The sequence below is a fragment of the Lathyrus oleraceus genome, chromosome 5 (assembly GCF_024323335.1).
Source record: "Lathyrus oleraceus cultivar Zhongwan6 chromosome 5, CAAS_Psat_ZW6_1.0, whole genome shotgun sequence".
Taxonomy (NCBI): Eukaryota; Viridiplantae; Streptophyta; class Magnoliopsida; order Fabales; family Fabaceae; genus Lathyrus; species Lathyrus oleraceus.
In genome coordinates, this window is record NC_066583.1 from 644,672,490 (window position 1) to 644,700,421 (window position 27,932).

Genomic DNA, 27,932 nt, shown 5'->3' on the forward strand with positions numbered 1-27,932 from the left:
TGCTAAACTGTCATGTTCGCCTAGCGAACATACCTTCGCCTAGCGAAGGAAACGCTCCAAGCTCGCCCCCAGCGAGGTTGAGAGGTTTAGCTACTGGAATGCTCGCTGGGGACTCGCTAGAGCCTCGCCTAGCGAGTGAGTGCTGGCTGCACTTTTTCACCAAAACAGAATGAATTCGCTGCAGACTTCGCCATGAGCTCGCCTAGCGAATTAATTTGCTAATTTACTGGAGCTGTTCGCCAAGAGCTCGCCTAGCGAACCCATTCTTCGCCACAGCCTCGCCTAGCGAGCAGGCAGATGAAATGCTCCTTTGCTTTGGTTCCTTTGCCAATTCTCTTGTGTCTTTATTATCAATTAATTCATGCCTTTCCTGCACAATAACAAACACATCAAAGGCACCAAGCTTGTTTATCAATGTAACGCATTCCATGTAAAATAAATGTGATTTTGACAATTTTTAGCAAGGCAAAAGAGTGAAAGATGCCCACATATGATAGCTCAAATAAGCACTTTTGGGCATCTAACAACATGCTGTTGAGAATGAATGTCACAACATTCAGTTCGACAGTCAGAACATATGTTGATTCTGTTATGTTCCTGGAACCATGTTGTGCTAAGTTTGCAGTACTGTAAAAGACCAACTAGTCTCTACTTCAGTATCAACCATCAGTATCAACTGTCCAACCATCCAGTTTAACAGTTTCACAAAGATCCTTCGGCCAGGTCTGTTATCCTGGAAGAGAACAGACTTAAATAAATACTGAACAGAACCTAGCATGCTTATTGTTCAGTATACACTGTCACTGATGAATGTTACAACATTCTGATTGACATTCAAACAGAAGGCTATATACCAGGTCTGTTATCATCTTGGTAAGCTGACTGGAATACCAGCTGAGTTATGACAGTAACAAAAACACATGCAGAAGGAAAACAAACACAGGAAATTGTTAACCCAGTTCAGTCCAACATGACCTACATCTGGGGGCTACCAAGCCAGGAAGAAGATCCACTATTAGCAGTATTAATTCAGAGTTAAACTCACCCGTTAACAACTCTTCACTTAATCCCTACCCAATGCAATCTATACCTAGGAACTCCTAGATAGAAACCTCCAGTTTCCATTCCTATCACTACAAATACAATGTAATGTTAACACACCTTGAACTTGCTTCACAGCTTCATTCAAGAACAAAATCACTCTTGCCTACAGGCTTTGAGTTACAAAAACTCTCAGCTTTTACCACTGAGAAACATATGGTAACCTTCCCACAGATTGGGAGGTTTACCTCACACACACCCCTAAATTTTCATTCTAAGAGGCTTACAAAAACTAGGTTACAATCAGCTATTTATAACCTAATCACCCAACTGGATTTGGGCCTTCAGAAATCGCAGCAGACTTGTTCTTTGCTGTTACAACTTCAGCAGAAAAATTCTGCTACAAACAAGGTCTTCAATCCTAGAATCTCTCCATATATATCTCCATATTTTGAGCCTATATATCTTCTGATTGAGTCTTCAAGACCTCCACATGGGAGTTAGGATATTCACCAGATATCCTTGCTGATCCCAGAATATATACTGAATTAATTAATTCAGTTTTCTACACATGTGCGATGTCACAGACCTGATGTCGTGACATCGTACATGATATGTTGGTCCAGATGTTGAATTTCTTCAACCCAACATATTAAAACAACAGAGATGATTACATTATTTGTTTTCTAAAATTAATGTCAATCCTAAGGAATTAACAATCTCCCCCTTTGGCAAATTTTAGCTAAAACAAATAAACAATACACTGGACAAAACATCCCAATTTGGGAATGCTCTTCATCTCTGTCATTGGCTCCACCACCACAAACACCAAAGTTGGTGTACATGGGGAAGAAGAGGGACACGACTCAGTTGTACCAGAACCCTTCCCCTCAACCGGAGAGCTTCCTGAAGAATATGTAATGCTGAGTACATAGACAATGTAACTCAGATCACAAGGCACAACTGTCTTCTTAACTCAGATCACAAGACACAAGTGGTAAACCCAGTAGGTGGAGTTTGTGCCTGATGCCAACTTCTGTTTGCTGCCACATCCACAGTTGGCTTGCTTCTGGTACATTCTCAACCCCAGGACTATATTTCTCTCCCCCTTTTTAGCTAAACATTTGTAAAGGCACCCTTCACAAAACCAGATCCAGGCACAGCTTGCCCAAACCTTAACATACCCCATGATTCTGAGAATGGAGTGTTTTTCTTGTGAGAGGAAGAGGGTTATTGCATCCTTTAAATAGTCCAGCCCGTGCTTAGGAATTTCCGGTAGAAATAAATGCTTGGTCAAGATGCATTTATTTTTGCTGAGAAACAGTCAGAAAATCACCAACAAAATCTCAGATTATCTTTGAATACCTTTTATAGCTCTTGACTGTTTCTTTTCCAAAACAGCCGTTCCAGTGCATGGAGACTATTCCATATATGCAGTCAGACACGTTGCACGCGATGTCTTAACATTTCACGTGGCTTTTTCCTGCATTCTGCCAGTATTCAACATTTCCCAAGGTTCTTGTCATACCTCCAGTAGAGACTTGACATCTGGCACTGATACAGTCAAATTCCCACACTTCAGCAGATGGTTACTCCCCCTGTACCACACAGCTGTAGCCATCGGGCTTATTCTGATTTATCAGAATTTGACACAACACCTTTATGATTCCTAATAACTTTAAGACTCGGAAGGAATTTATAGCATTGTCCAGGGCAATGTCATGACATCCGGTTAGACATTCTTCTGCTCAATCAGCCTTGACATACATCACAGCATCCTGATAACTGACAAGGTGCCATATCTAGTAGACCACAAGCTTGATGATTTCTTGCAGCACACAGACAGAACTCCCCCTGTCATGAACAACCCATTCTCCTCTTGAAGCTTGGAGATCACGCATGGGCATATCCAACATCCCAAAGTTGGACCTTCGCATACTTCCTGATTCAAAGAGAATCCAGACCACTTGATGAATGGAAAACATAAGACGCATCTTCATGTCTTCAAGAGCACACCCTCTGTTCAACCCTCTTAGCTGAACACATTCACACTCTGTGTCAATCTCTCTTCTAACCAGAACAGAAGACCACTTCACAAGATGTTCTAACATCAGCTGGGACATCCTTCACAACAGGACAGGGCACACCATCTGATAGTCTTCAGATATCACTGAGTCACCGGGTTGATCAAGAAGAACCCAGACATACATTGGGACATATACATTTTCATCCCATTACAAGAGATAATCTTCCATAGATAGCTCAGAACTCCTACCACAAGCTTCAAGAGATGAATAGAAAACACCTCCTTTAGTCTTCAACTTACTACTTTTCTGCTCAAAAGTAATTTGTCTCAGACTTTCCTCAATAATAATCAGCTGCCATATGTGGATTATCTTGATTCTTCGAATTCACTTCTGAGATAGACCAAATGCCACTGGTTGATTACCTCCTTCATGAATCCTCATATGAAAAGGTCAAATGCTGCTTTTTGACCTCTCCAAGTTTATCAGACTTCTCCCAAAGATATTCTGATCTTCCAAGTGAGATTTGAACTTCAAGTTACATGTTAAACAAAGCTTAGGGTCTCTAAGACATGAACATGTAACATCTTCTCCAACCAGCAACTCCTAAGAACTGCAATGAGAACGATCCTTTAGAAGTACCCAATCTACAACTCTGTAGACCCTTCTATCTTAAGTTGATGTGCCACTTCACCAACTAAGAATCTGATGTTAAACCAAATGTCACAACATTGTGTTTAGACATCTAGCTGTTGAATTCAGCTCCTTCTTCTGCCACTTGAAAGAACTTCCTCCCTTCACAGAACAAGAGTTCAATGTTCTCATAGACTTGATTGTGGAACCAAGTTTGAGTAAACAACCTCCATCCTGCAGGTTTGCAGTTAAGTCATCCAAGCTCACACCTTGATGAATTACTGCTTCTTCTCCAAAGACATCAGACACTCTGATGCATGAGTCTTCAGAAGGACCAGTTAGAAACTAACCCTTCAGCTATACCAAGGATTCCACTTCCTAAAGCAAGGCTGTTTCCATGATGTCAAGATTGCTGCCCCTTGTTCTTGACTCCACAGTGTGCATAAGCTAATGCACTTCCTTACCTAGATCAGAAATAAACTGATCCAAGTAACCACCATCAAGACTATGATGTCTTCTTCTTCTTGTACATACCAAGCTGAACATGTTTCTTGCCAGGAACCCATTTCAGAGATCATATGCTTTTGCTGCCACCAAAGAGATAGATCATAAGCCAATGTACTATCCTTCCTGTGATTCTGCACAGGGTCTTGAAGAAGTGATGTTCCAACATCTTTAAGAACATCAGTTATCTTGAACTCCAAGGATAATCAATTAAACACTTGTACTTGGCACAAGTAGACATTGATCTTAAATCCTTTCCCGATTATACTTTCAGATACTTCCACCATAAGAATACTTTGAAAGTACTCTTCTTGTGTCAACATCTTCTGCTTGCAAGCACCTAGACAATTTTGAAAGTCTTCCCAGATTAAATTCACCCTTAGGAATGAGAGAGATGAATTCTTCCTTGCAAATGTGTCACACAACCACCAGAGCCCATGTGACACAAATCAACAGCCAACCAGACCCTAGGCTGACCAAATGTGAGGAGGTTAACCTAAACTCCCCCTCAAATTAACAATCATGGAAACTTCACACCAATATCCATGCATTGTACATACATGTCTCAACATGACATACTCCATCCCTACCAGTGGTAACTAACTCTATGAGTTATACCTACGCATACTCCTACCACACCAATCAGACTTTAGCTGACCATAGGTACTAGAGGAACACCAGTCAATAGCAGATATGCATTGCCAGAGCATACTACATCAACCAACCTATGAATCTTCATATTCTCACTCCTTGAAAGAACTGCCACTTCTGATCGTGGTGCTTGAATAGCAAGATTCATGGTCCCAATCCTCTGAAATGAAGTAGCAGTCAGGTTACCCCATTGTTGATTGCTAACATCCAGAGGACTTGTCTTCCAACACTCCATAGTACTCTAGAGAACAGTCATCCATCCCTGATCAATCTACAGGAGTAGGACAAGCAGCAGGAAATTGCTCAATGTCACATCTCACCCAGCTCCACTTCTAGAGACCAGACCTCTACATGTGACCTTCTTGAGCATACACACAGTTGACCCTACCCTTGTCAACTTAGCCCACACAGATGTCTCCTCTTCCAGGTCAGGAGTAGGTTCCAAACAAGAGTATCCCTTTGTTTGACACCTAAAAACATTTGTTCTTCAACCAGCAGCTGCATACTTGTTGAACAACATGTTCTAACATCACATAGAACATTGGTTCCACCTCCTTGGAACACACCCTCCTTGAAAGACTTCAAGGTCTTCATATACACTGCCCAAGAGTGTAAAAGAGTCAGTGATCAGGTGATTCTTACCATCCTGACGTGAGAACATCATGATGAGTGGACTTGAGGGGACTCAAGTAGCTTTGACATCTTCAGAGGTTATGATGAAATCTTGAACACAGCAGCCTTTCATCCACATGAGGGGAAACTACATCAGAGTTTGAGTTTTGCCAGGTATTATGCAGCGGAAATCATAATACAACTCAACCTAAGAACACACTTTTCACCAGATCAGCCTCAAAGTCCGTACCAAGTTTGAACGTGACTCAATACTGGCACAGATGTCCCATCCAAAGGCCAATTGCCAACCTCCAGATACAGGTACACATTATTCCTGTCATGAACAGTCCATCCACCTACTTCAAGGGACCATTCAGGGAAATTACAGAACCTTCCACTGGTTCCAACATAACTTCTTGCAAGATACCAGAAAGTATCACCCATGGATCTCATCCAGAAGCAGAACAGGATGCCTGCTCTGATACCAATTGAAATTCTGGTGTAGTCAGAATTCAGATGTTCTACTCCAAGTCATGACATCTGATCCAACATTGTAACTAATACAGCAAGATAGTTATTAACCACTGTACTAATATGCACACGTTCACAGATGTCACGACATCTCATTCTATGTCACCCTAGAATGGATGAACACCCGGTTCTGTGCATCAGGGAGAAAGACTCAACAGAGATCAATCCTAGCACTCACTTCTGTTGTTTTCTTACACTGCTATCAGCATGATGTCTTACTGTTGATTTTGGACATCATCTGTTACATTGTTCCTGTGTGTTTGTCTTTTACTTGTATTTCCTGAATTAAAGGTTGAACACTTTAATCTAATTTCCACTCATTAGATTGCTAACAACTAGGTTATTTGTTAGGTTCATTAATTGTAGGTTAGTAGTTGGTTTCCTGGATTTTAGCTCAGCTGTTGAATCCCTGAAGAATAGCCTGAGAAAAATACCTAACCAGAAAAACCAATCATCCTACACTTTAGCACATGCTGTTGAGAATGAATGTCACAACATTCAGTTCGACAGTCAGAACATATGTTGATTCTGTTATGTTCCTGGAACCATGTTGTGCTAAGTTTGCAGTACTGTAAAAGACCAACTAGTCTCTACTTCAGTATCAACCATCAGTATCAACTGTCCAACCATCCAGTTTAACAGTTTCACAAAGATCCTTCAGCCAGGTCTGTTATCCTGGAAGAGAACAGACTTAAATAAATACTGAACAGAACCTAGCATGCTTATTGTTCAGTATACACTGTCACTGATGAATGTTACAACATTCTGATTGACATTCAAACAGAAGGCTATATACCAGGTCTGTTATCATCTTGGTAAGCTGACTGGAATACCAGCTGAGTTATGACAGTAACAAAAACACATGCAGAAGGAAAACAAACACAGGAAATTGTTAACCCAGTTCAGTCCAACATGACCTACATCTGGGGGCTACCAAGCCAGGAAGAAGATCCACTATTAGCAGTATTAATTCAGAGTTAAACTCACCCGTTTACAACTCTTCACTTAATCCCTACCCAATGCAATCTATACCTAGGAACTCCTAGATAGAAACCTCCAGTTTCCATTCCTATCACTACAAATACAATGTAATGTTAACACACCTTGAACTTGCTTCACAGCTTCATTCAAGAACAAAATCACTCTTGCCTACAGGCTTTGAGTTACAAAAACTCTCAGCTTTTACCACTGAGAAACATATGGTAACCTTCCCACAGATTGGGAGGTTTACCTCACACACACCCTTAAATTTTCATTCTAAGAGGCTTACAAAAACTAGGTTACAATCAGCTATTTATAACCTAATCACCCAACTGGATTTGGGCCTTCAGAAATCGCAACAGACTTGTTCTTTGCTGTTACAACTTCAGCAGAAAAATTCTGCTACAAACAAGGTCTTCAATCCTAGAATCTCTCCATATATATCTCCATATTTTGAGCCTATATATCTTCTGATTGAGTCTTCAAGACCTCCACATGGGAGTTAGGATATTCACCAGATATCCTTGCTGATCCCAGAATATATACTGAATTAATTAATTCAGTTTTCTACACATGTGCGATGTCACAGACCTGGTGTCGTGACATCGTACATGACATGTTGGTCCAGATGTTGAATTTCTTCAACCCAACATATTAAAACAACAGAGATGATTACATTATTTTTTTTCTAAAATTAATGCCAATCCTAAGGAATTAACAATGAAAGAGGAGAGCATCAAAGCTACGACACACGCTGTAACAGTGTTTGACCGTCATAGACAAAATTTCAGCGTCCAGGAAACAATGGGCAACAACGAGGGGAGACTAAATTTAGCCTACGCTGTTAGACTACACAGAAGTTGGTGCGATTGTGGAAAATTTCAGGCCTTCCGCATACCTTGCTCCCATGTCATTGCAGCATGCGCTTATACTCGTCAAGACGCTTACACCCATTTATCTGATGTGTACAAGGCCAACACCATCATGAATGTATATAGTCAAAGCTTTTCAGTACTACCAATGGAGGATTACTGGCCTCCATATGAAGGAGATATTGTTTGGCACAATGAAGACATGCGTAGAAAGAAGAAAGGAAGGCCAAACAGCACACGTATCAGAACAGAGATGGATTCCACAGATAAAATGATAAGATTATGTAGTCTTTGTCGTCAACCAGGACACAACAAAAACAACTGTCCCAATCAAGGAGCATCATCTAGATCTTAAGATTTTTGTAACATTTTATCTAGATCTTAAGCTTTTTGTAACATTTTATCTAGATCTTAAGCTTTTTGTAACATTGTATTTCTGTAACAATCAATCATTATATATCATTAAGTTCTTGTTACAACGAGTTTCATAACAAACAACAGTACAAAACATCTGAAAACATAAATAATTCTAACTGATTACAACAATCAAATTAATGTCGTCTGGACCGAACATCATTTCCCTAGCATCCTTATCAGTCTTCATTCGCACCCAACCAAAGATACTGTCAAGTCTCTCAATACTTCTGATTTTTTCCCCTTCTGGTATTTTCCCGTCTAACCATCGAACCAGCTCCCTCTTCAGTTGATCTAACGTGGTGATGTTCCAAAACAGCATCAGCAATTGAGGTTTGTCTCTCGCATAAATCACCTTACCGTATCGGCGACGAACACCAAACATGATAGCCAAATGATTATGTGAGTTATGGAACAATAGGTCACACAACTCATCTATTTATAAGACAAAAAAGGCATTTTATGAGGGACTCGCCAATTGAGTTGGCGCCTCCTTTTAAAACCTACACATAGGCGCCAATTGGATTGGCTAAGGCACCTGCCCTAGCCAATCCAATTGGCGCCTCCATTCAAGTTTTAACAATAGTCGCCATATGAACAACTTTCATGTTCATCAAAAATTCATTTGAAACTTGGAAGCTCATCATTCATTTCAAAACATTATAGGTCATTTTGACAGAAACCCTAATTTTGGGTCAACTTCGCAGGGACCTAACTCACTCATTTTTAATTATTTTGAGGTGGGACCAAGTGCATTGGAAAATTTAAGATGTCTACTTCAAATGTTATGTTGGACAAAATTTCATAACTCTAAAATAAACACATGAAATAATGCAAGACATTATAGGTCAGATTATAGTTGAAAAACTCAGAAGTCCAACTTCAATTGCCCATAACTTTCTCATAAAAAATCCAAATGATGCAAAATTTATATCCAAATTCATTGTCTTGAAAAGATATACAACTTTCATGTTGGAAGTTTTTTAATTTGAGGCTTTTCTAAGGGAGGCGCCAATTGGATTGGCGACCCCTCTTAAAAATTACAAGGAGGCGCCAATTGGATTGGCTAGGGCAGGTGCCCTAGCCAATCCAATTGGCGCCTCCTTGTAATTTTTAAGAGGGGTCGCCAATCCAATTGGCGCCTCCTCCTAAAAGTGGGGTAGATTGGGAATTTTCCTGAAAAGTGGGTTATTTTGGGAATTTCTTCGAAAAAGTGGGTTATCTCGGTAAATTTGCCTTATCATTATTCTATTTTTAATTTTCAGAATAGAATAACAACATAAAATATATATTTAGAAAATTTATCCAAACCCTCAACACCCTTCTTTAATGCAAAATTTGAGTTTCTCTAAATTAGAGAGTTTTTGTTGTTATGAATTAAATCAAATCTTCTAAAACTCTTAACGAAAATTCTTTAATTCTATCTTTCCTCTCAAAATTCCCAAACAGACTCTTAGGTTTTGTTTGAGAAATTCGAAAGTAAAGAAAGGGCTGACTTTGAAAACAATTTTTTTTAATTATAGAGAAATTTTGAATACTTTTAGAAAAAAAATTCTTTAGAATAATAAAAAAGTATTTACTGTTTACATATTTTTTTAATTTTTAAAATACTATAACAACATAAATTATATTTAGATAATATGTCTAAATCCTACAAAATCCTCCGAAACACTTTACCAATACAATATTTTAATTTCATCGAATTAAAAAGATTTGAGTTTGTGAATTAAAAAAAAAAACTCCGAAGTCTTTTCTCCTAAACCTTTATTTTATTTTATGCAATCCTTTTCTTTTCTAAAGCCCTCCTCTCCAAACTCTCAGAACCATGCACTGAAGCTAATAATTGACAACAAATATGTCATCAACCTAGCAAAGAACCTTACAACCTTACCTGACATTGAAAGAATAGACTCATAGAAATAATATTTCATTTTTTGAGAGAATAAGTGAACAAAGACAAATTATTTGTTGAATATTGTCCAAAACAAAAGTAGCAGGTTGATTTGTTCACCAAGTCAAGAGATGATAATTCTTGAAGTAAAGAAGAGAATTGAGAATCACATTCTTTAGTAGCTTGAATTAAGAATGAGTTTTAGTTGTGATTCAAACTACAAGAAATTAGTTACTTATTCATAGTTACAAGTTTGTTAATTTGGTTAGAAGTTCATATTTTACTAGTTTACTTGATGCACATATCAACCAATTTTTTTTTAGAGACAAAGACACCTATAAGAGGTGTCATGTTCTATAATTTACTTGTATCTTTTGTACTCATGAACCATTACAATGTTCCCGCTCAATTTATTCTTTAATTACTTCATCAGCAAGTAACCATGAGATTTGATTTGCAGTGTTCTTATAGTTAAATAGATATTTTTCATAAACATGCATACTAGTTGTATATTCTTTTGTCATCCATAATTGAATGGATTGTGGACAAATAGATAATCATGTGTGAAATTCTAGTTATCAGACTTTGGATGTCACACTGGTTGTTATGACATCCAATTCTGCACAGACAGGGATTATGCAGAACTTAATTGTAAGTGCAGTAAATAACACAAGTAATTGTTCACCCAGTTCAGTCCAACATGACCTACATCTGGGGGCTACCAAGCCAGGGAGGAAATCCACTATTAGTAGTATCAATTCAAAGCTAAACTCACCCGTTTACAACTTATCACTTAATCCCTACCCAATGCAATTTCAATCTTAATCTAAGATCAGAGTTCCTACTCACTCCCCCTCAATCACCTCAGTGATATTAAAAACACTTTGAAGTCACACTTCAAAAACAACTCTTGGTTATGCTTCACAGCTTAAACCAAGATACACAGCACTCACGCTTAAAAGCTTTGAGTGACACAACACTTACAACTCAATGAACACCCTATGCCAAAGCAATCATCTATTTGATAATGACTTGGCTTACAAGATACGTCTAATTCTAGACTCACAAAAATACAGCAGTGAAGTAAGATGGACACACTAAATCTTCACGCCTCAAAATCCCTGAAACTGAATGGAGGAATGCCTTCCTTTTTATATTGCAGCACCTGGGCTTTTGCACCTGTATTCTCCTGAATTTTAGGTCACATACGTTCCCTCAAATTCAATATTTAGGTTGCTAACAAATAGGCTATTTGTTAGGTTCATTGAATGTAGCTTGGTTGTTGATTTCCTGGATTTTCTCTGAGCTGTTGACTTCCTAAAGAATAGCCTGAGAAAGCTGTAACAGAAAACTGAACAACCTACAATTTAGCATATGCTGTCAGGCATGAATGTCACGACATTCAGCTTGACATCAAGGTCCATATGCTGAGTCTGTTTTCCCAGAAAACAGACTGTACAAATCTGCTGACCTGTACATGATCAATATGACCATACTACAGTACCAGCTTACATTAGTAAATGTCAAAGTGTCCAACTTAACATTTACACAATTGGCCTTAAGTTAGTTCTGCTATTCTCTTGAATAACAAACTAAGTAAAGTGCTGAAGTATAGCAGAACACCACTCTGCCCAATCTTCAGTAGCTGCTGTCAATGATGAATGTCACAACATCCAGTTTGACATTCAATCAGTAGGCCTTATGCCAGGTCTGGTTCTTCCTTGATAATCAGACTGCAAGTGAATACTAAGTTCTAACAGAGCTTCTGTTCCTTAGTATCTGTTGACAGGTATGAATGTCACAGCATTCAATAATCCTGTGTTAGCTAGTCCTGCAATAACTACAATGTAGTTACATATACATGTCATGACATCAGTCAAGACATTTGTGTTTTACCATACAATGCAGCCAATTAAACACCTACAAACTCCCCCTTTGGCAAATTTTTGGCTAAAACACTTTGATCCCCATAACAGAGTTCATGGCAGCGGAATAAAACTAGCTAATACACTCAGAGTGGCAGCACACTCACACACATGGAAGTTAAATAAAACTTCACATAGCAGCACACATATATTCGAAGTTGCACCTAAACTTCAACATCAGCTGCAAGGGGGGAATCTTCAGATCTGTCATGAGAGTCTGTTGTAGAGACCCACTCTGTTTGTCAGGGGTATTGGTGGTTATTACTCCCCTTTTTGTCACAAATGTTGCCAAAGCCAACAACATAGTCAGAGCACAATGACAGAGTTCCAGACTTGGTTTTACTTCACAGTTTCAACCAAGTTCACATCCACTTGATCTTGCTTCACAGCTTCGATCAAGTGATCACCCACTTTTGCTTTACAGTAGGTACCACCATATCAGATGCCATGATGTTGTTTCTGACATCCAGAACCACTCCTGCATGAACAGCATCCTTGAACTCCTGCAGGTACAGAGGCCTTCTCTCTGTAGGGTGTCTCCTTACCCTCTTGTATTCACCCTTGATGCGCGCAGCATAGCTATGATATGTTGACCAATCATAGTCTTGTACAAATCGTTTAATAGGCAGAGATATTAAACAATTTATCCCAAACATCAGTGGTTGCTATAATGTCTCAGAGAGACATATTCCCAGTTTGCTCTTCATCCGCTCTTCCCAGATACTGATTTATTACAGAGGGGGAAAAAGTCACACATTTGCCGCGCACATAGACCTTTCGAAATTCCTTGGATCTCCCATCGGCACACTCTTCTGACAGATTTACAATAAACTCCTTCACCAAGGTCTCATAGCACTTAGGAAGTTGTGACACTGTTCTCATCAGCCCTGCCTCCTTGATGAGATCCACAATCTCTTTACAGTCCATGGCATTCTGTGCCAGTTCTCTTTCCAATGCCAGCCTCTTGTGGTACACATACTTCCACCTGTTAACACTGGAGGCAAAGTGGAAGGACACATTGTCAATGGGAACTTCTGGGACACTGGTTGCCAACCTACTGGAAGAGGGCTTCTTCCTGGACATGGATGTTGTGACATCACATGGGGCATCAGATTCAGATTCCGCCACCACAGCTTTGGTTTTCACCTTCTTAGGCACCTCTTTGCTCCAAGCTTTTGTAGGTCCATAGCTTTTCCTCTTGTGTGTGCTTTCTGACTCTGGTTGCTTGTGAGGGTTTGGTGCACCAACTTCCTTGGAGGGGGACTTCAACTCCACGGCCTTTTTCTCCCTTCTGGTCCTGACTCTCTTAGCTATCCTAGGAACAACTGTAGCCAGAAGATCATTGTCTGAGAGTTCTTCCACGTTAATCGTCTCAGCCCTAGACTTGTCCTCAACATTTTGAGTAACCTTGGCCTTCTCACTTATCACCTTGCCTGAGGGTTTTTCAACCTTTGATCCCTCATGAGCATTTGGTTGCTCAACATTGTCAGTGACATTTTTGCTCAACACAACAGCTTTCTCTTGACATGCAGCAATGTCAGGAATGATTGTGTTCAAGGGAACAGAAACCCCAGGAACATCTCGATTGCCAGATAGTATCTGAGTGACGATAGTTGCAATGGAGTTATGTACATACCTTGACCCTTCCCTTGTGTGTTCATCAAGAGCGATTTCTGATGAAAACCCAGTGACCGTTTCCTTAGGTCTTCTTGCATGGGACGAAGTTGCTGCGTCCACAACTGGTTCCTCCCGGGTAGGGTGGTGAGACTCGGTGCTGTGAGAATCAGACATGGTGGTGTACGAGGAGGTGTCGGATTGACGAGCCATGCTGAAAATTGGAGAGGGAAGATGAATCGTTTCTTTGGACGAGGGTTTGCACGAGTGGAGAATGAAACGACTGAATGTGAAACGCTTTGTGCAGGAGTAAGGTCTATTAGATTTTGACCACTCAGCGCTCACCATATGTTTAATAATTTGACTTATTAAACAGTAGCTAACTAACTTCATTAGTTGCTATAACTTTTCAGATGCACACCTTCCCTTTTTGTCCTCACTGTACAATGTCATGACATTCTGTGTGACATTGTACTCTGTCTGCATCAGGTTCCTCCAAACTGGAGGTGACCACCTGCCTCCATAGGCAAGGTACTGAGTTTCTGCAGACGTCAATAACATGCACCTCTGTCTATCCCTCGCTGTCATATCAGTTATATGATGGCCAAAGGTAACCAAGGGCTCATTACTTTTGAGCAGACACTTTCCATAGTATGTCCTTTTATCTAAGGACAGATATGAGGCTCTTCTCATAGTTCCCTTGGAAATGCTCTTCTTCACTCCTTTTACCTGAGGTGCATCAAGTTTTCCATGTCCCACCTTTCCTTCCTGATCTCCCTTGGTCAAAGGACACTTGGGGGGGTTGATAGAGTCTTTAGATTTCCATAGATAGCAATTATCTTTGGATCTATCTCCTCTCATCACTTCTTGATTGCCCCCATTCAACACCACACATCCTCCCTTGGTAAATTCCACCTTATATCCTTGGTCACACAGCTGGCTTATGCTTATGAGGTTCACAGTTAGTCCTTTTACTAACAATACATCACTCAATTTTGGAGCTTCTGGACAGTCCAGCTTCCCAACACCCATGACTTCTCTTTTAGTTCCATCACCTAATGTCACAGACTTGGTGTGAGAGGGATGTAGATTCACCACTAGGTAGTTCATCCCAGTCATATGCCTTGAGCAGCCACTATCAAGGTACCAATCTTGTTTGATATGTCCTCTTGAAGAAGTGTGAGCAAGGTTAGCAACACACTGTTGATTCTCAGGAGAGAAGTGCATCTTAGATGCCAGCTGCTTAGGATTGACCTGAGGTGTCTGCTTAGCCGCCCATGTTGGTTTCTTAATGGGAGCATTATGAGTAGACACCTTTTTCTTGGGCCTACCTTGAGGGGTCTGGTTTGGGTAACCATGCAGCCTGTAGCAGAATGGTTTTATGTGACCGAATCTACCACAGTAATGACATTTCCATCTCTTGAATTTCTTCTTCTGATGGTTGTTCATTCTGGTTCCTCGATGTTGTGACTTTGAATGAGACATCCCTTTGGACTTCTGAACTTTAGCCTTTGGGCGTTTGCGTTCAGTTGAGGATCTTTTCCCAAAGCCTAGACCAGATGTGTTTCCAGACTTCTGTCCTGTCTTCAGGATTTCTTCCAAGATGTCAGATCCCTTATTCAACATTTTGATGGATTTGGTCATTTGGTCTAGCTTAGAGATTAGCAACGAAATCTCACTCTTCAGACCCTCTATGACTTTCAGCTGCTCTAGTTTCTCAGCTTCTAGTTCTTTGATGAGTTTCTTATGCTTTTCTCCTTGGATGCAAACTTCTGCACTTTTAACACATAATTCTTTATATGAAACAGCAAGCTCATCCAATGTGAGTTCATCTCCACTTGAGTTATCCTCTGAGGCACAAACACTAGTCAGAGCATTGACTTGTTTGGCCGATTCTCCTTCAGATTCACTCTCAGAGGCTTCTTCTGACCAGGTGACAGATAACCCTTTCCTTTGCCTCATGAGAAGGGTAGGGCAGTCATCCTTACTATGACCACATCCTTCACATCCATGGCACTGGATTCCCTTGCCTTGGTTGGCCTTTTCTTTATGAGTTGATCGTTTCTTTATGTCAGATGGGATGTTCTTAACATTAGATTTACCCTGTTGATCAACTTTCTTTATGAGCTTGTTGAACTGTCTCCCAAGCATGGCTAAGGCTTCTGATATACTTTCATCTCCTCCAGTATATCCTTCTCCTATAAGGACTATGCTTTTCTTCTTCTCAGCATACTCACCTAAGCCCATTTCAAAGGTTTGGAGAGAACCAATGAGCTCATCTACCTTCATATTGCTGATGTCCTGAGCCTCCTCTATGGCAGTGACCTTCATAGCAAACCTCTTAGGCAAGGACCTGAGAATCTTTCTTACGAGTTTCTCTTCAGTCATTTTCTCACCTAGTCCACCAGAGGTGTTTGCAATTTCAAGAATATTCATGTGAAAGTCATGAATAGTCTCATCCTCTTTCATCCTCAGATTTTCAAACTTGGTTGTCAACATCTGAAGTTTTGACATCTTCACCTTGAAAGTACCTTCATGAGTTACCTTGAGGGTATCCCAAACTTCCTTAGCTAGTTCACAATGGTGCACCAGCCTGAAGATGTTCTTAGTGATTCCATTGAACAGTGCATTCAAGGCTTTGGAATTTCCAAGAGCTAATGCCTCTTGTTCCTTGTCCCAATCTTCTTCAGGAATCTGCACACTGACTCCATCTTCACCTGTCCTCATTGGATGTTCCCATCCTTTGTTGACAGCTCTCCAGACTTTGCTGTCTAGAGACCTTAAGAAGGCTATCATACGAGGCTTCCAGTCATCATAATTAGAGCCATCCAACATGGGTGGTCTATTTGAGTGTCCTAAATCCTTGTCCATGGTACTAGAAAGTAACTTCCCTAGATCTCACCCAGAACTTCACAGGCAGGGTGCCTGCTCTGATGCCAATTGAAATTCTAGTTATCAGACTTTGGATGTCACACTGGTTGTTATGACATCCAATTCTGCACAGACAGGGATTATGCAGAACTTAATTGTAAGTGCAGTAAATAACACAAGTAATTGTTCACCCAGTTCAGTCCAACATGACCTACATCTGGGGGCTACCAAGCCAGGGAGGAAATCCACTATTAGTAGTATCAATTCAAAGCTAAACTCACCCGTTTACAACTTATCACTTAATCCCTACCCAATGCAATTTCAATCTTAATCTAAGATCAGAGTTCCTACTCACTCCCCCTCAATCACCTCAGTGATATTAAAAACACTTTGAAGTCACACTTCAAAAACAACTCTTGGTTATGCTTCACAGCTTAAACCAAGATACACAGCACTCACGCTTAAAAGCTTTGAGTGACACAACACTTACAACTCAATGAACACCCTATGCCAAAGCAATCATCTATTTGATAATGACTTGGCTTACAAGATACGTCTAATTCTAGACTCACAAAAATACAGCAGTGAAGTAAGATGGACACACTAAATCTTCACGCCTCAAAATCCCTGAAACTGAATGGAGGAATGCCTTCCTTTTTATATTGCAGCACCTGGGCTTTTGCACCTGTATTCTCCTGAATTTTAGGTCACATACGTTCCCTCAAATTCAATATTTAGGTTGCTAACAAATAGGCTATTTGTTAGGTTCATTGAATGTAGCTTGGTTGTTGATTTCCTGGATTTTCTCTGAGCTGTTGACTTCCTAAAGAATAGCCTGAGAAAGCTGTAACAGAAAACTGAACAACCTACAATTTAGCATATGCTGTCAGGCATGAATGTCACGACATTCAGCTTGACATCAAGGTCCATATGCTGAGTCTGTTTTCCCAGAAAACAGACTGTACAAATCTGCTGACCTGTACATGATCAATATGACCATACTACAGTACCAGCTTACATTAGTAAATGTCAAAGTGTCCAACTTAACATTTACACAATTGGCCTTAAGTTAGTTCTGCTATTCTCTTGAATAACAAACTAAGTAAAGTGCTGAAGTATAGCAGAACACCACTCTGCCCAATCTTCAGTAGCTGCTGTCAATGATGAATGTCACAACATCCAGTTTGACATTCAATCAGTAGGCCTTATGCCAGGTCTGGTTCTTCCTTGATAACCAGACTGCAAGTGAATACTAAGTTCTAACAGAGCTTCTGTTCCTTAGTATCTGTTGACAGGTATGAATGTCACAGCATTCAATAATCCTGTGTTAGCTAGTCCTGCAATAACTACAATGTAGTTACATATACATGTCATGACATCAGTCAAGACATTTGTGTTTTACCATACAATGCAGCCAATTAAACACCTACAATGTGCCTTCATATGTTCGAGTTATGGACTATAGGTCCGTTTGTTTCAGCTTTTTTTAAAAATGATTTCTTTTATGTTATATATTTAACTTCAAATAAAAATTTAGTTTGAATAGTTATTTTTAAAATATTATTTTAAATATTTCATCATTTTATTGAAGTTTTTTTTATATCGAAATTTCAAAAATCATTTGATTTTGAAGCTATTTCAAACAGAGTTTTATAAAACTCATTTTTGAAATTCAACTTTTTAAAAAAAATTGCAATTTTGACTATATTTTGATCTTCAATAATGTATGTTTATATTATGGGATGCCAGAATTAGTCTTTTAATTTATAAAAAAAATGAAAAAAACTTTTAATATTTTGAAAAAAAAAATTATAAAAATTATTTGTAAAAATACAAATAAAAAATCTATTTATGTCATAGAAATCCTATGCATTTTGTTTTCTTGTTGATATTCGTAGTAATTGTTTTTGAGTTATTATCATTAGGGTTCAGGTCTTCAGACTTCTTTTTGGGAAGATCCTTAGCAAGATAATACTCCCCTTAAAGTCTGATTTTCTCTGGTCTCTACTCTATTTCTCAAGTTAAAAAAGGGACTGTTAGTGAGGTAGAAAGGTGGAAAGACAGAAGGATTGTGTGGGATTTTAGGTAGAGGAGATCTTTCTTCATCTGGGAGGAATATCTAGTCCCGACTTTTTCCTTGGCCCTTCAAAAGGTTCAGTTTTAGTGAAAAAAAGTGATATGTGGGTTTGGAGGAACTCTAGAAATGGGTTTTTCACAGTGGCGTCGGCCTACCAACTGTTATATGATCTTCGTCATGCCTCTGATCCTCCTTTAGTGAGGAGTTTCCATTCCTTCCTCTCATTTGGAGTAGTTGGGATCCTTTTAAAGATGTGGTCTTCTCCAGGCAACTCATTTTGGATAGGTTTCCTTCTAGAAAAAATATATTCAAAAGAAAGGTTATTATCGATTTGGAGGCTAGCTGTTGTATTCTCTGTGGAGATTGGCTTGAATCATCCTCTCATTTATTCGTTACTTGTAATCCTTCTTCTTGTGTCTGGTACATGATCTCCGGGTGGTTATGGTTTCAGTTGGCTCTTCCTAGTGACATTATGACTCTTTTTGAAGTTTTCATCTCTTTAGTGGTTAACTCTAAGTTTAGGAAAGTTTTTGTCATGATTTGGCATGTTATTGTATGGTCCATTTGGTTAGCACATAATGAGAAACATTTCTCTGGTAAGACAACAAACAAAAAAGAGTTGGAAGAAAGGAGTTTTTTTTTGTTTGGAGTTGGTTTTGTGGTCGTACATCTGTAAATTCATGTTCTATCTTAGCTTGTCTTCAGAATCCTATCTAGTGTCTTGGAAAATAGCGGTTCAAGTGTTCTAGCCTTCTCCGGAGTTGTTTAGTGGTTATTGTGTAGTTGTGGTGCTTTTGGCTTGTTGATGGTGGGTTTGGCGGTCTGAGATCTATCTAGTGTTCTGGTGGGTGGAGGTTTGTTGTGTGACTGTTGTATGGTCTTGGTAAAGAGGCAACAATCTCAAGTCTGGACGACCTCTTTAAAACCCTGCAGGTGCCTCTTGTTCCTGAAGTGTCTAGGTGCCTATACTGTCTCATGGGCTTGGGTGCATCTACTGCCTCCTGTGTTTGGGGTACCTCTAGTGACTTGGGTACCTCTGTTGCCTTGGGTGCCTGAATAGATGAAATGTATTGCCTACAGGAAGATGAATGCATGGATGCATGAGTAGGTGACCTTTGTCTCCTACAAGAAGAAGAAATAGGAGATACATGAGCCCCAGAAGTTGACGTCTCTGCATCAACCATGCTAGAGGTGACAAGAGCCTGTGATAGCTGACTCTTTTTCCTTTGAACAAATGCATGTTGTGCAATCCTATTGTGTCTCAACCGATTTTTCCTATCAGCCATAATGCTTGTTAGTAAACTACACAAGTGTTACACTTATACATATGAAACACAATGAGTTCAAGCGAAAATTGCCCAAAAAATGAACTAAAAAACTTCGGATATGCATCTCTGGTTTCTGGGAATCAAAACTTAGGAAAATTTTAGAGATGCATCTCCAGAGTTTTTTGCAACTCACATCAGCATCAATGGCGAAAATGTAGTCCCCCAAAATAGCAAAAATAGTGCATTAGTAAATAAAATTACCTATCAAACATATTTCTCATTTACATAACATGTATAAGATACCTATTTCTATAAATTTCTATAAATTTATAAAGAAACTCAAAAAAGTTTAGAAAAAAGAAAAAAAAAACTTACAAGCTTTGAAGTTGGTTGAATGATTTTGAGATGATGTGAGTTCTTTGATGGACTTGATGTTGATGCAAGAAGCTTTGAAGTTGGTTGAATGATTTTGAGAGAATGTCAGTTGATGGAGTTTGAGAAACTTAAGAGTGTTTTTTAGAAGTGAGGAAGGAGAAAGGGTTCTTGCGCGTTTTTGAACAAACAATGTCCTGAGATGCATCTTAGTAAGTTACACGGAGATGCATTTCCGTAATTTTTTTACATAGCTTTAGGGCCTTATTTAGGAATGTATTGAGTTGAGGTGTGTCCGGAGATGCATTTTCGGAATCGAAAATATTATTGTATTTTCACATGAGTGTGGTAGTAATCCATAGGGTGCAAAATATTATTGTATTTTCACATAAGTATTTCCCTTTTTTGTATTTCTTAGTAGGCCAAAGTAAAAAGGTTTAAAACCCCATTGGAGCCAAGTAGTTTTTTTTTTGTAATTTCTTAATGCACCTTATATAATACTAGTACACCACGTGAAAATACTAAAATGCCCTCAGATTCCGAAGATACGTCTCCAAATGTATCCAATACACACACAAACTAGGTCATTCTGACTGACGCCCTAGTAGTTAGGTTTTCTTAAACCCGGAGATGCATCTCCAGAATCTGTTCATAGATGCATTTTCGTAACATATGTGCACCAGTATCAGAGGTAGAAACTAGAAACTTGTATTTTGACAAAATAAAATTACCATTCATAATGTAAAATCATCATTACATGGGTGATTTCAACATAAAATGAAACATTACATTTCAATATCCAGGTGGACGCTTCAATATCTTCACAATACTTCCACCAATCTTGAAATCGTCGCTTCCAACTTGAGCGGAACTTTTGTTTCGAAAGGAAAAATGTATTTCGTATAGCCCTTACATATGCATCTGTCTTAAGCTCAAAGTTGTTGAACTCAATCTTCCCTTCGTTGTCAGTCGATGGTGAACGGTACTCGAGCTTGACAATTTTTCAATTATCTTCGTAAGGTAGGAGATTATGCACTTCGTATTTCAGATCTGCAAAAGAGGTGTACTCATTGAACTTAAATTTTAGCCCATGTGTCACGTTGGAGAAGGAGACATTTGCGACATACCAGATGATGTCTATTTGTGACATTTGAGACATTTTATGTGTGTGAATTAAAAAATAATCCCCCTTTAATTTATAGAAGTTGTGGACAAATGTGGACCTCAAAAACTCTATCATGTGTGTCAGTGCTGGTTTGGAGAGATATCTCTGGCACCACACCCTATTATCTTGTTCTGGAGAGACATCTTTAGAACCTATCCTGAACCAGGCAGAAGATAGAACTTAATTGATAACTTTGTTTTACAAATGAATAAATGTTTTGGCAAAGATAAAAAAATGTATCAAAATATTTAGAAATTGTATATATTACACTTCATTGATATTAAGACACAATTACATACACTTATTAGTCCGGCTAAACAGAAAACTAAAATGAATCGAAATATTTGTCATTGCCTAAATCTATAAGTATGGGTGATACCCCCTTTTACTTTTGTGCATTTGATTCTATTTCAATGTTGCTCAATTTCTCGAACTCTTGCATCCTTTCCACAAATTGATTCGGCCAAGTCTCGGATTTTGTTGTTGAATGAGATGTCCACTCCAGTGATGTAAGTGGTATAGGGTATCCCGGATTCAAGTAAAGTTGACCAAAGTGCCATGATTTTGAAAGCCACCAGATACAAATAATATGATCATTTGGATTTTGAGGTGGGGTGGTGCGTAGTGGGAAAAGGGTTTCTGAAAAACCGTATCGTGTAAGATCAATACACGTTATATCATATACACATGTTATAAGGTGACCCATTTCAAGGAAGCACGTCCATTTTTCCTTCAGTGTCGGTCCACTAATGCAAGGAACAAAAGTCTCATAAATTGCATCGAAGTTTTCTTTCTTCCTGTAAAGACGTGTGTATGATTCTTTATGAGTTTTCAACTCATGGATAAGTTGATGGAGGACAGGTGTATGATTATCTTCTCCTTTACCGAGTAAATTCGAAACAGCTCGATAACCGTAATTATCATCACCCTTAACATTGATGATCCCTTTGATGTATTTATGCATAAAAATCAACATCCCGTCAATGAATGGAATCTTTTGTGGAGGCGGTGAAGGAGGTGATTTTCTAATGCGAACTCCTTTAAAAACACTTTTTTTGAGATTTTGGAGTTGGTGAGTCTGAAAAAACTTTGTCAACGTGTTCAAAATATGAAGGAGACCGTACTGTTGAATTGTCACTCGGTGTAGGCTTGAGCTTCTTCGAAGCACCTTTTGTTTTTACCGGTTGTGAGTGTGGTTTCAAGTTAGTGGTTTATAAATAAGAAATCTTCCTAAATTATTCTTTGATGTGGAGTTTCATATTGTCATCGACTTCAAAAACTCTCTTGTATCACTTCCCATTCGTTCAAGATAGACATGTTTGATTTACTGTCTTTCATGACACCACCATCATCAAACCTAAACATCTTCCAATAACTGCGAACTTCATTCATTCTCAACACACTATCAAGTTTCACCTTCTTTGCAATAAGACAAGGATATGGGAGACCGTAGTTTTTCACAATTGTGCATCCACTTTGCGCTATCGGAGCCTACATTATCAACTCGTTTAGCTTTGTAAAAAATATAATTCAAACTCGTTTGAGATATAATGTCGACCAACTGAGAATAAAGATTGTTGTGTTTAAATATGTGTTCCAATATTGTGATGCTCCTACCAAATGATGCTTGTATCTCATTATGCTGGTTATGGGTCATTTGGTTCACGTAGTCTCAATCTCTACACAAATCTTCCTTACTATTTCCTAATTAATTCTTCAATGTATCATGGGCAGACTCAACTCGATTTATTATTATATTCTCAGGGTGTCTAACCTGGTCGGTCCATGCACAAACAAGTTTCTCCTTCACTTGGTCAAGAATTGTGCTTTCAACATATTTCAACAAATCAAGATATTTCACGCCTTCCTGGAATGTATAACATAATCAACATATAACTCTTTAGTGGAAGAATTTACTATACAATTTTATTCATCCATTATTTTTTCCACTACCACACCTGTCTTCACCATTTTCCATCTTCGGACTTTATATCTTTCGTCCCTACCGCGGGTTTAACCCGACTTCTCACATTCTTTGTTATATGATACTATTAGCTGGAAAATTTCGGCCCCGATAAAGGACGAAATTAGGACGACTGAGAGGAGGTCGAAAGTAGAGTCGATGGAGGGGTAAATCAAGAAAGCTATGCCGATGAATGAGGTGTTTCTGTCGAAATCGAAGGCAAGCGTACCATGATGAAAACTGATTGTGGGAAGCAGAAAGTGAGGAGTTACCAGAGACGTGGGTGATAGGCTCTGACACGTGGCACGTCATAAATGGATCATGACCTCCTATCAATTATTTTTTATTACTATTTAAGTAGATGTGATTTTTATTTTTAGCGGTGGCATTTGTAACATTCCAATAGGAAAATACTTGAAGTATCGAGCGTATGAGAGAAAAGAGTTAACTTCCTGCAAAATGTACTTCTGCTTCCACATTTATTTTCAAACCATTTAACTTGTCAAGTTATTTTCATTTGCTTTGTTCATTTACATCTTTGTCTTGCTTTTACCCTTTCTTACTGTTACTGCGTTTTTTCTATTTTGCAAACATTTTACTTATTATTCTAGTGTTCCAAACACTTCACCAATAGAAACACCATATACTTAACACATATTAGTCTAGGACTTTGTAGTCGGTCCTGCAAGTAAACCTCGATAGAAAGGCAAGAGATTGTTGCGTAAACAAATTGGCACACCTGGTGAGATACGTTGTGTTTAGTATATGCAACTACGTTGTGGCAAAATGGTGTCACCACGTCCACACGACGAAACGTCTTCGGGGGGAGACACGGTCGCGACACAAGCAACCGATGTTGGTTCTGACGTTATACCTGCGGTTTCGACTACATATAGTGGACTATTTCTAACACCGCGTCAGCCTGAAACTATGACACCGATGATGACCGGAACTTCAGGGTAATACAAGCCCAGTTTTACAGTCCCCATGTATAGAACATTGGGAATGTCAACTGATTTTATGGCAAGTATGCATAATATCGGTTCGCCATTCGGTGAAACACCATTGTTGCCATTCCCACGCTACCAGGGGTTAGGACTGTTGGCAAACCAATTTGGTCGAACCCCAGGTTTTAGATTTTTATCTCAGTCAATTCTAATTTTCACATCAAGTTCAGTCACAGTCATGAGATAGCAGATGGATGAAAGCAATCACGAAATGGTCCACATGCTGACTCAGCAAATGGGTACCATATTGAGACCTTTAATTCAGGATTCGACCCAGAGTTACCAATAACTGGTAACTCAGATGATCCTAATAAGGGATTTCCTAGGGGCTCCTAGAGAGCAAGTTCGTCAGACTCCCCCACCCTCACCTCGACCGAAAACCTCGGTCCGACAAGAAGAGATGGTAGACGAAACAATCGAACAAGAGTACCAGGAAGTCGAACCAATTCCTAGAGTGGCTCGAAGGCCTCTCGTTGTATTAGTTAATAGGAACCAAGATCTTGACCATGTGGTCAGGCAGATTTGACAAGAGGCAACGACTGGAGAGCAAAACTTATAGGCTACTGTCAAATGGATTATAGTTCGAAATGGGATAAACCCATACCTACAGAGGTCGACATACTCTTCTCCTTTACTAGATTTTATTTTACAAACAAAATTGCATAAGGGGTGGAAGGTTCCAAAATTCACCAAGTTCGCTGGAGACACCGAAGAGCCTACCGTCGAACATGTTGCCAGATATCAAACCAAAGTTGGCGACATAGAAAATAATGAGGATTTGAAGTTGAAATACTTTCCAAGTTCTCTGACAAAAATGTGTTCACATGGTTTACGACGCTACCTCCACAATCTGTCCAAACATGGACGCAGTTAGAGAGATTGTTCCATGAACAATTTTACATGGGACAGTCGAAAATAAGTCTGAAAGAACTAGCCAGCGTCAAATGAAAGACTGTTGAGTCAGTTAATCAGTACCTCAACAGGTCTAGACTATTGAAGGCTAGATGCTTTACTCAAGTCCCTGAGCATGAGTTAGTCGAGATAGTTGCTGGTGGTTTAGACTATTCTATCAGAAAGAAGTTGGATACCTAGTATCTGAGGGATATGGCGCAATTAGCTGACAGAGTTCGACACATCGAATGCTTAAAAGCTGAAAAGACCAAAATTGGTCGATACCATAAGAAAAAGAAAGTGTCTTATATAGCAGTTGAGGAATACTCTTCTGACGATGAAGAGTTTGTCGACGAAAGCGAGGTCAATGTGGCTGAACTCAAGCCTGGACCTCCTTACACGTGTAAAGTATTAAAACCATCGAACAGGAAAAATCCCATCGAAGCAAAAAAAAACTAGATAAATACGTTGCTAAAACTTACACATTTGATGTGTCTAAGTGTGATGAGATATTTGATTTATTGGTTAAAGATGGTCAAATCATTGTTCCTCAGGGTTTAAAGGATCCCCCTTTAGAATAGAAAAGGAAAAGGGGATTTTGTAAGTTTCATAACTTTCTTGGTCATAAAACTCATCAATGCGTTCTTTTCAGGGATTTGGTGCAAAAGGCATTGAAAGAAGGAAGGCTTCAATTTGGCGAAAGGCCAAAGATGCAAATGGGCTCTGATCCTCTGAAGGTCGAAGAAGCCTTGTACTCTGAACCTCTCAAATGCATGATGGTGGAGACTACTTATGGTCTTATGGAGTCTCTGGATGCTGAGTCTCTAGCTGAATCTTTTGAAGTATTAATGGTTGAAACTACTGATGGTTTCGACAAGAGAATTGAAGATGAACTAGAATTATTTTATCCCCAAGCGGGTGAAGACCTAATAGATTTTCAAGAGAAATTCAAAGTAAGTGGGTCAAAATCAGTACTATATCCAAGGTGTAACGCTGTGTTCGACGAGAAAACCGCTGAAAGATTGGAAGCTAACAAAAGGAATGCACTGGAAGAAGAGAAGCTTATCATCCCTAGATTCATGTTTGACAAACGCGAAGCACCACGTCAAAACAAAGAGTACAGGAGGCAATTCCAGCAGCCTCGACTAAAGACTTTCCTCCCACCATCGGATATCCCACAGGAGAAGTGGGTGGAATCGGTAAACCAGAAGGGGGGCAAGAGGCCAAAGTGGAGAGTACTAGATTTGGAGAAAGAAACAAAAATGCCAGAAAAGAAGGTTGAAACAAGAGGTTATGTACTTTATCCTAACTACAAGGGGAAAAACCCAATGACCAGAATATAATGGAGGCGTTACCAGTGAAACAAAAAAGTTGGGAAAGAGGCTCCGACTTCACAATTGAAGCCTGTTGAAACCTTTGGACATAAGAGGCAACTCCCAAAAGGAGTGTGGGCAGAAAAAGGGAAGATCGTGGCTAATCAGACAATGGCCATGACTGTTGACCCTGCAGGAAGGAAATGGATGGTATCTTCCCAAAGTATGAAATGTTCACCTTAGATCACGAAGGAGAAAGAGTCGGAGGACACGCTTCAATCGAAGGAGGAGAAGCCTGAATACTCCCCTCTGTCGGGTGAGGAGGAACCTGAATATTCTCCCCAATCCGATGAAGAGTTCGACGAGGATATGTAAGACACTACTAATAACGACACTTATGGTGAAGATTTAATCGTTAACTGTGGCGTCGTATCAGTATTGCCTGCAGAATATGATATGGTGTCAGAAGTCTCCGAAGTGGAGGAGGACTTCATGCCAAACGAAACTGTTAGGGGTAAACCACTGTCCTATTACGTTATGAATAGTGGCATGGTCGAGGAGTAAAAATCCACGTTTTAAAGACCTAGCCCAGGGATGATGTACCATCTGAAGCCTTTATTCATAAGGACGAAGGTCGAAGGGATAGCAGTGAACAAGGTATTCATAGACGGAGGTGCAACTATCAACTTAATGCCTTACACTTTGTTCAAAGGGATGGGGAAATGCGACGATGATCTCCGATAGCACAATATGGTTCTATCCAACTACGAGGGAAAAACCAGTAATATACTTGGTGTTATCCAAGTCAATCTATATGTTGGGACGACCACGTGCTCGACGCTTTTTATGGTAATAAACTCTAGAGCAAATTTTAACCTACTCCTAGGACGGGAGTGGGTCCATGGAATAAGAGCAGTACCATCAGCTGTACATCAAAGGCTTATAATCTAGAGAAAGGAAGGCTCATGGAAAACATTGAAGCTAACTAGAGTTATTATAGGGTTGATGAGGCTAAGGGCTCAAGGAAATCTTTCGGCCAACATTTGAAAAACAACGCACCTTGTGATGACAAATCGGGGTCCTACACTTCAGTCAACACAGGTCACGTGTTGAACATCGATCCCGACTACGGATTCATATGGGATGCTGAAGAAGAAATGGAGCCATAAATGGTAATTCCACCTACGAGGTGGCCTGTAGTCGATGGAGATGACTATTGAGTTAGAATGTTTAGCTCGAATTTAGGCCTATTTGGCTGAGAATAAAACAAAGTCGGTCCTAGAAGCTGAGAGACTTCGGAATTTGGCTATCG

General features: G+C 39.4%; 1 protein-coding gene across 1 annotated transcript; it reads right to left on the minus strand.

The window, feature by feature from the left end:
* Positions 1-21,831: 21,831 nt before the first annotated feature.
* Positions 21,832-23,417, minus strand: LOC127082655 (uncharacterized). Its single transcript, XM_051022881.1, has 4 exons — positions 23,400-23,417; positions 23,221-23,313; positions 22,740-22,937; positions 21,832-22,524 (listed from the first exon to the last, which is right to left on the minus strand). The coding sequence occupies exons 1-4, from the start codon at positions 23,415-23,417 to the stop codon at positions 21,832-21,834; spliced, it is 1,002 nt and encodes a 333-aa protein (XP_050878838.1).
* Between the last annotated feature and the right edge of the window lie 4,515 nt (positions 23,418-27,932).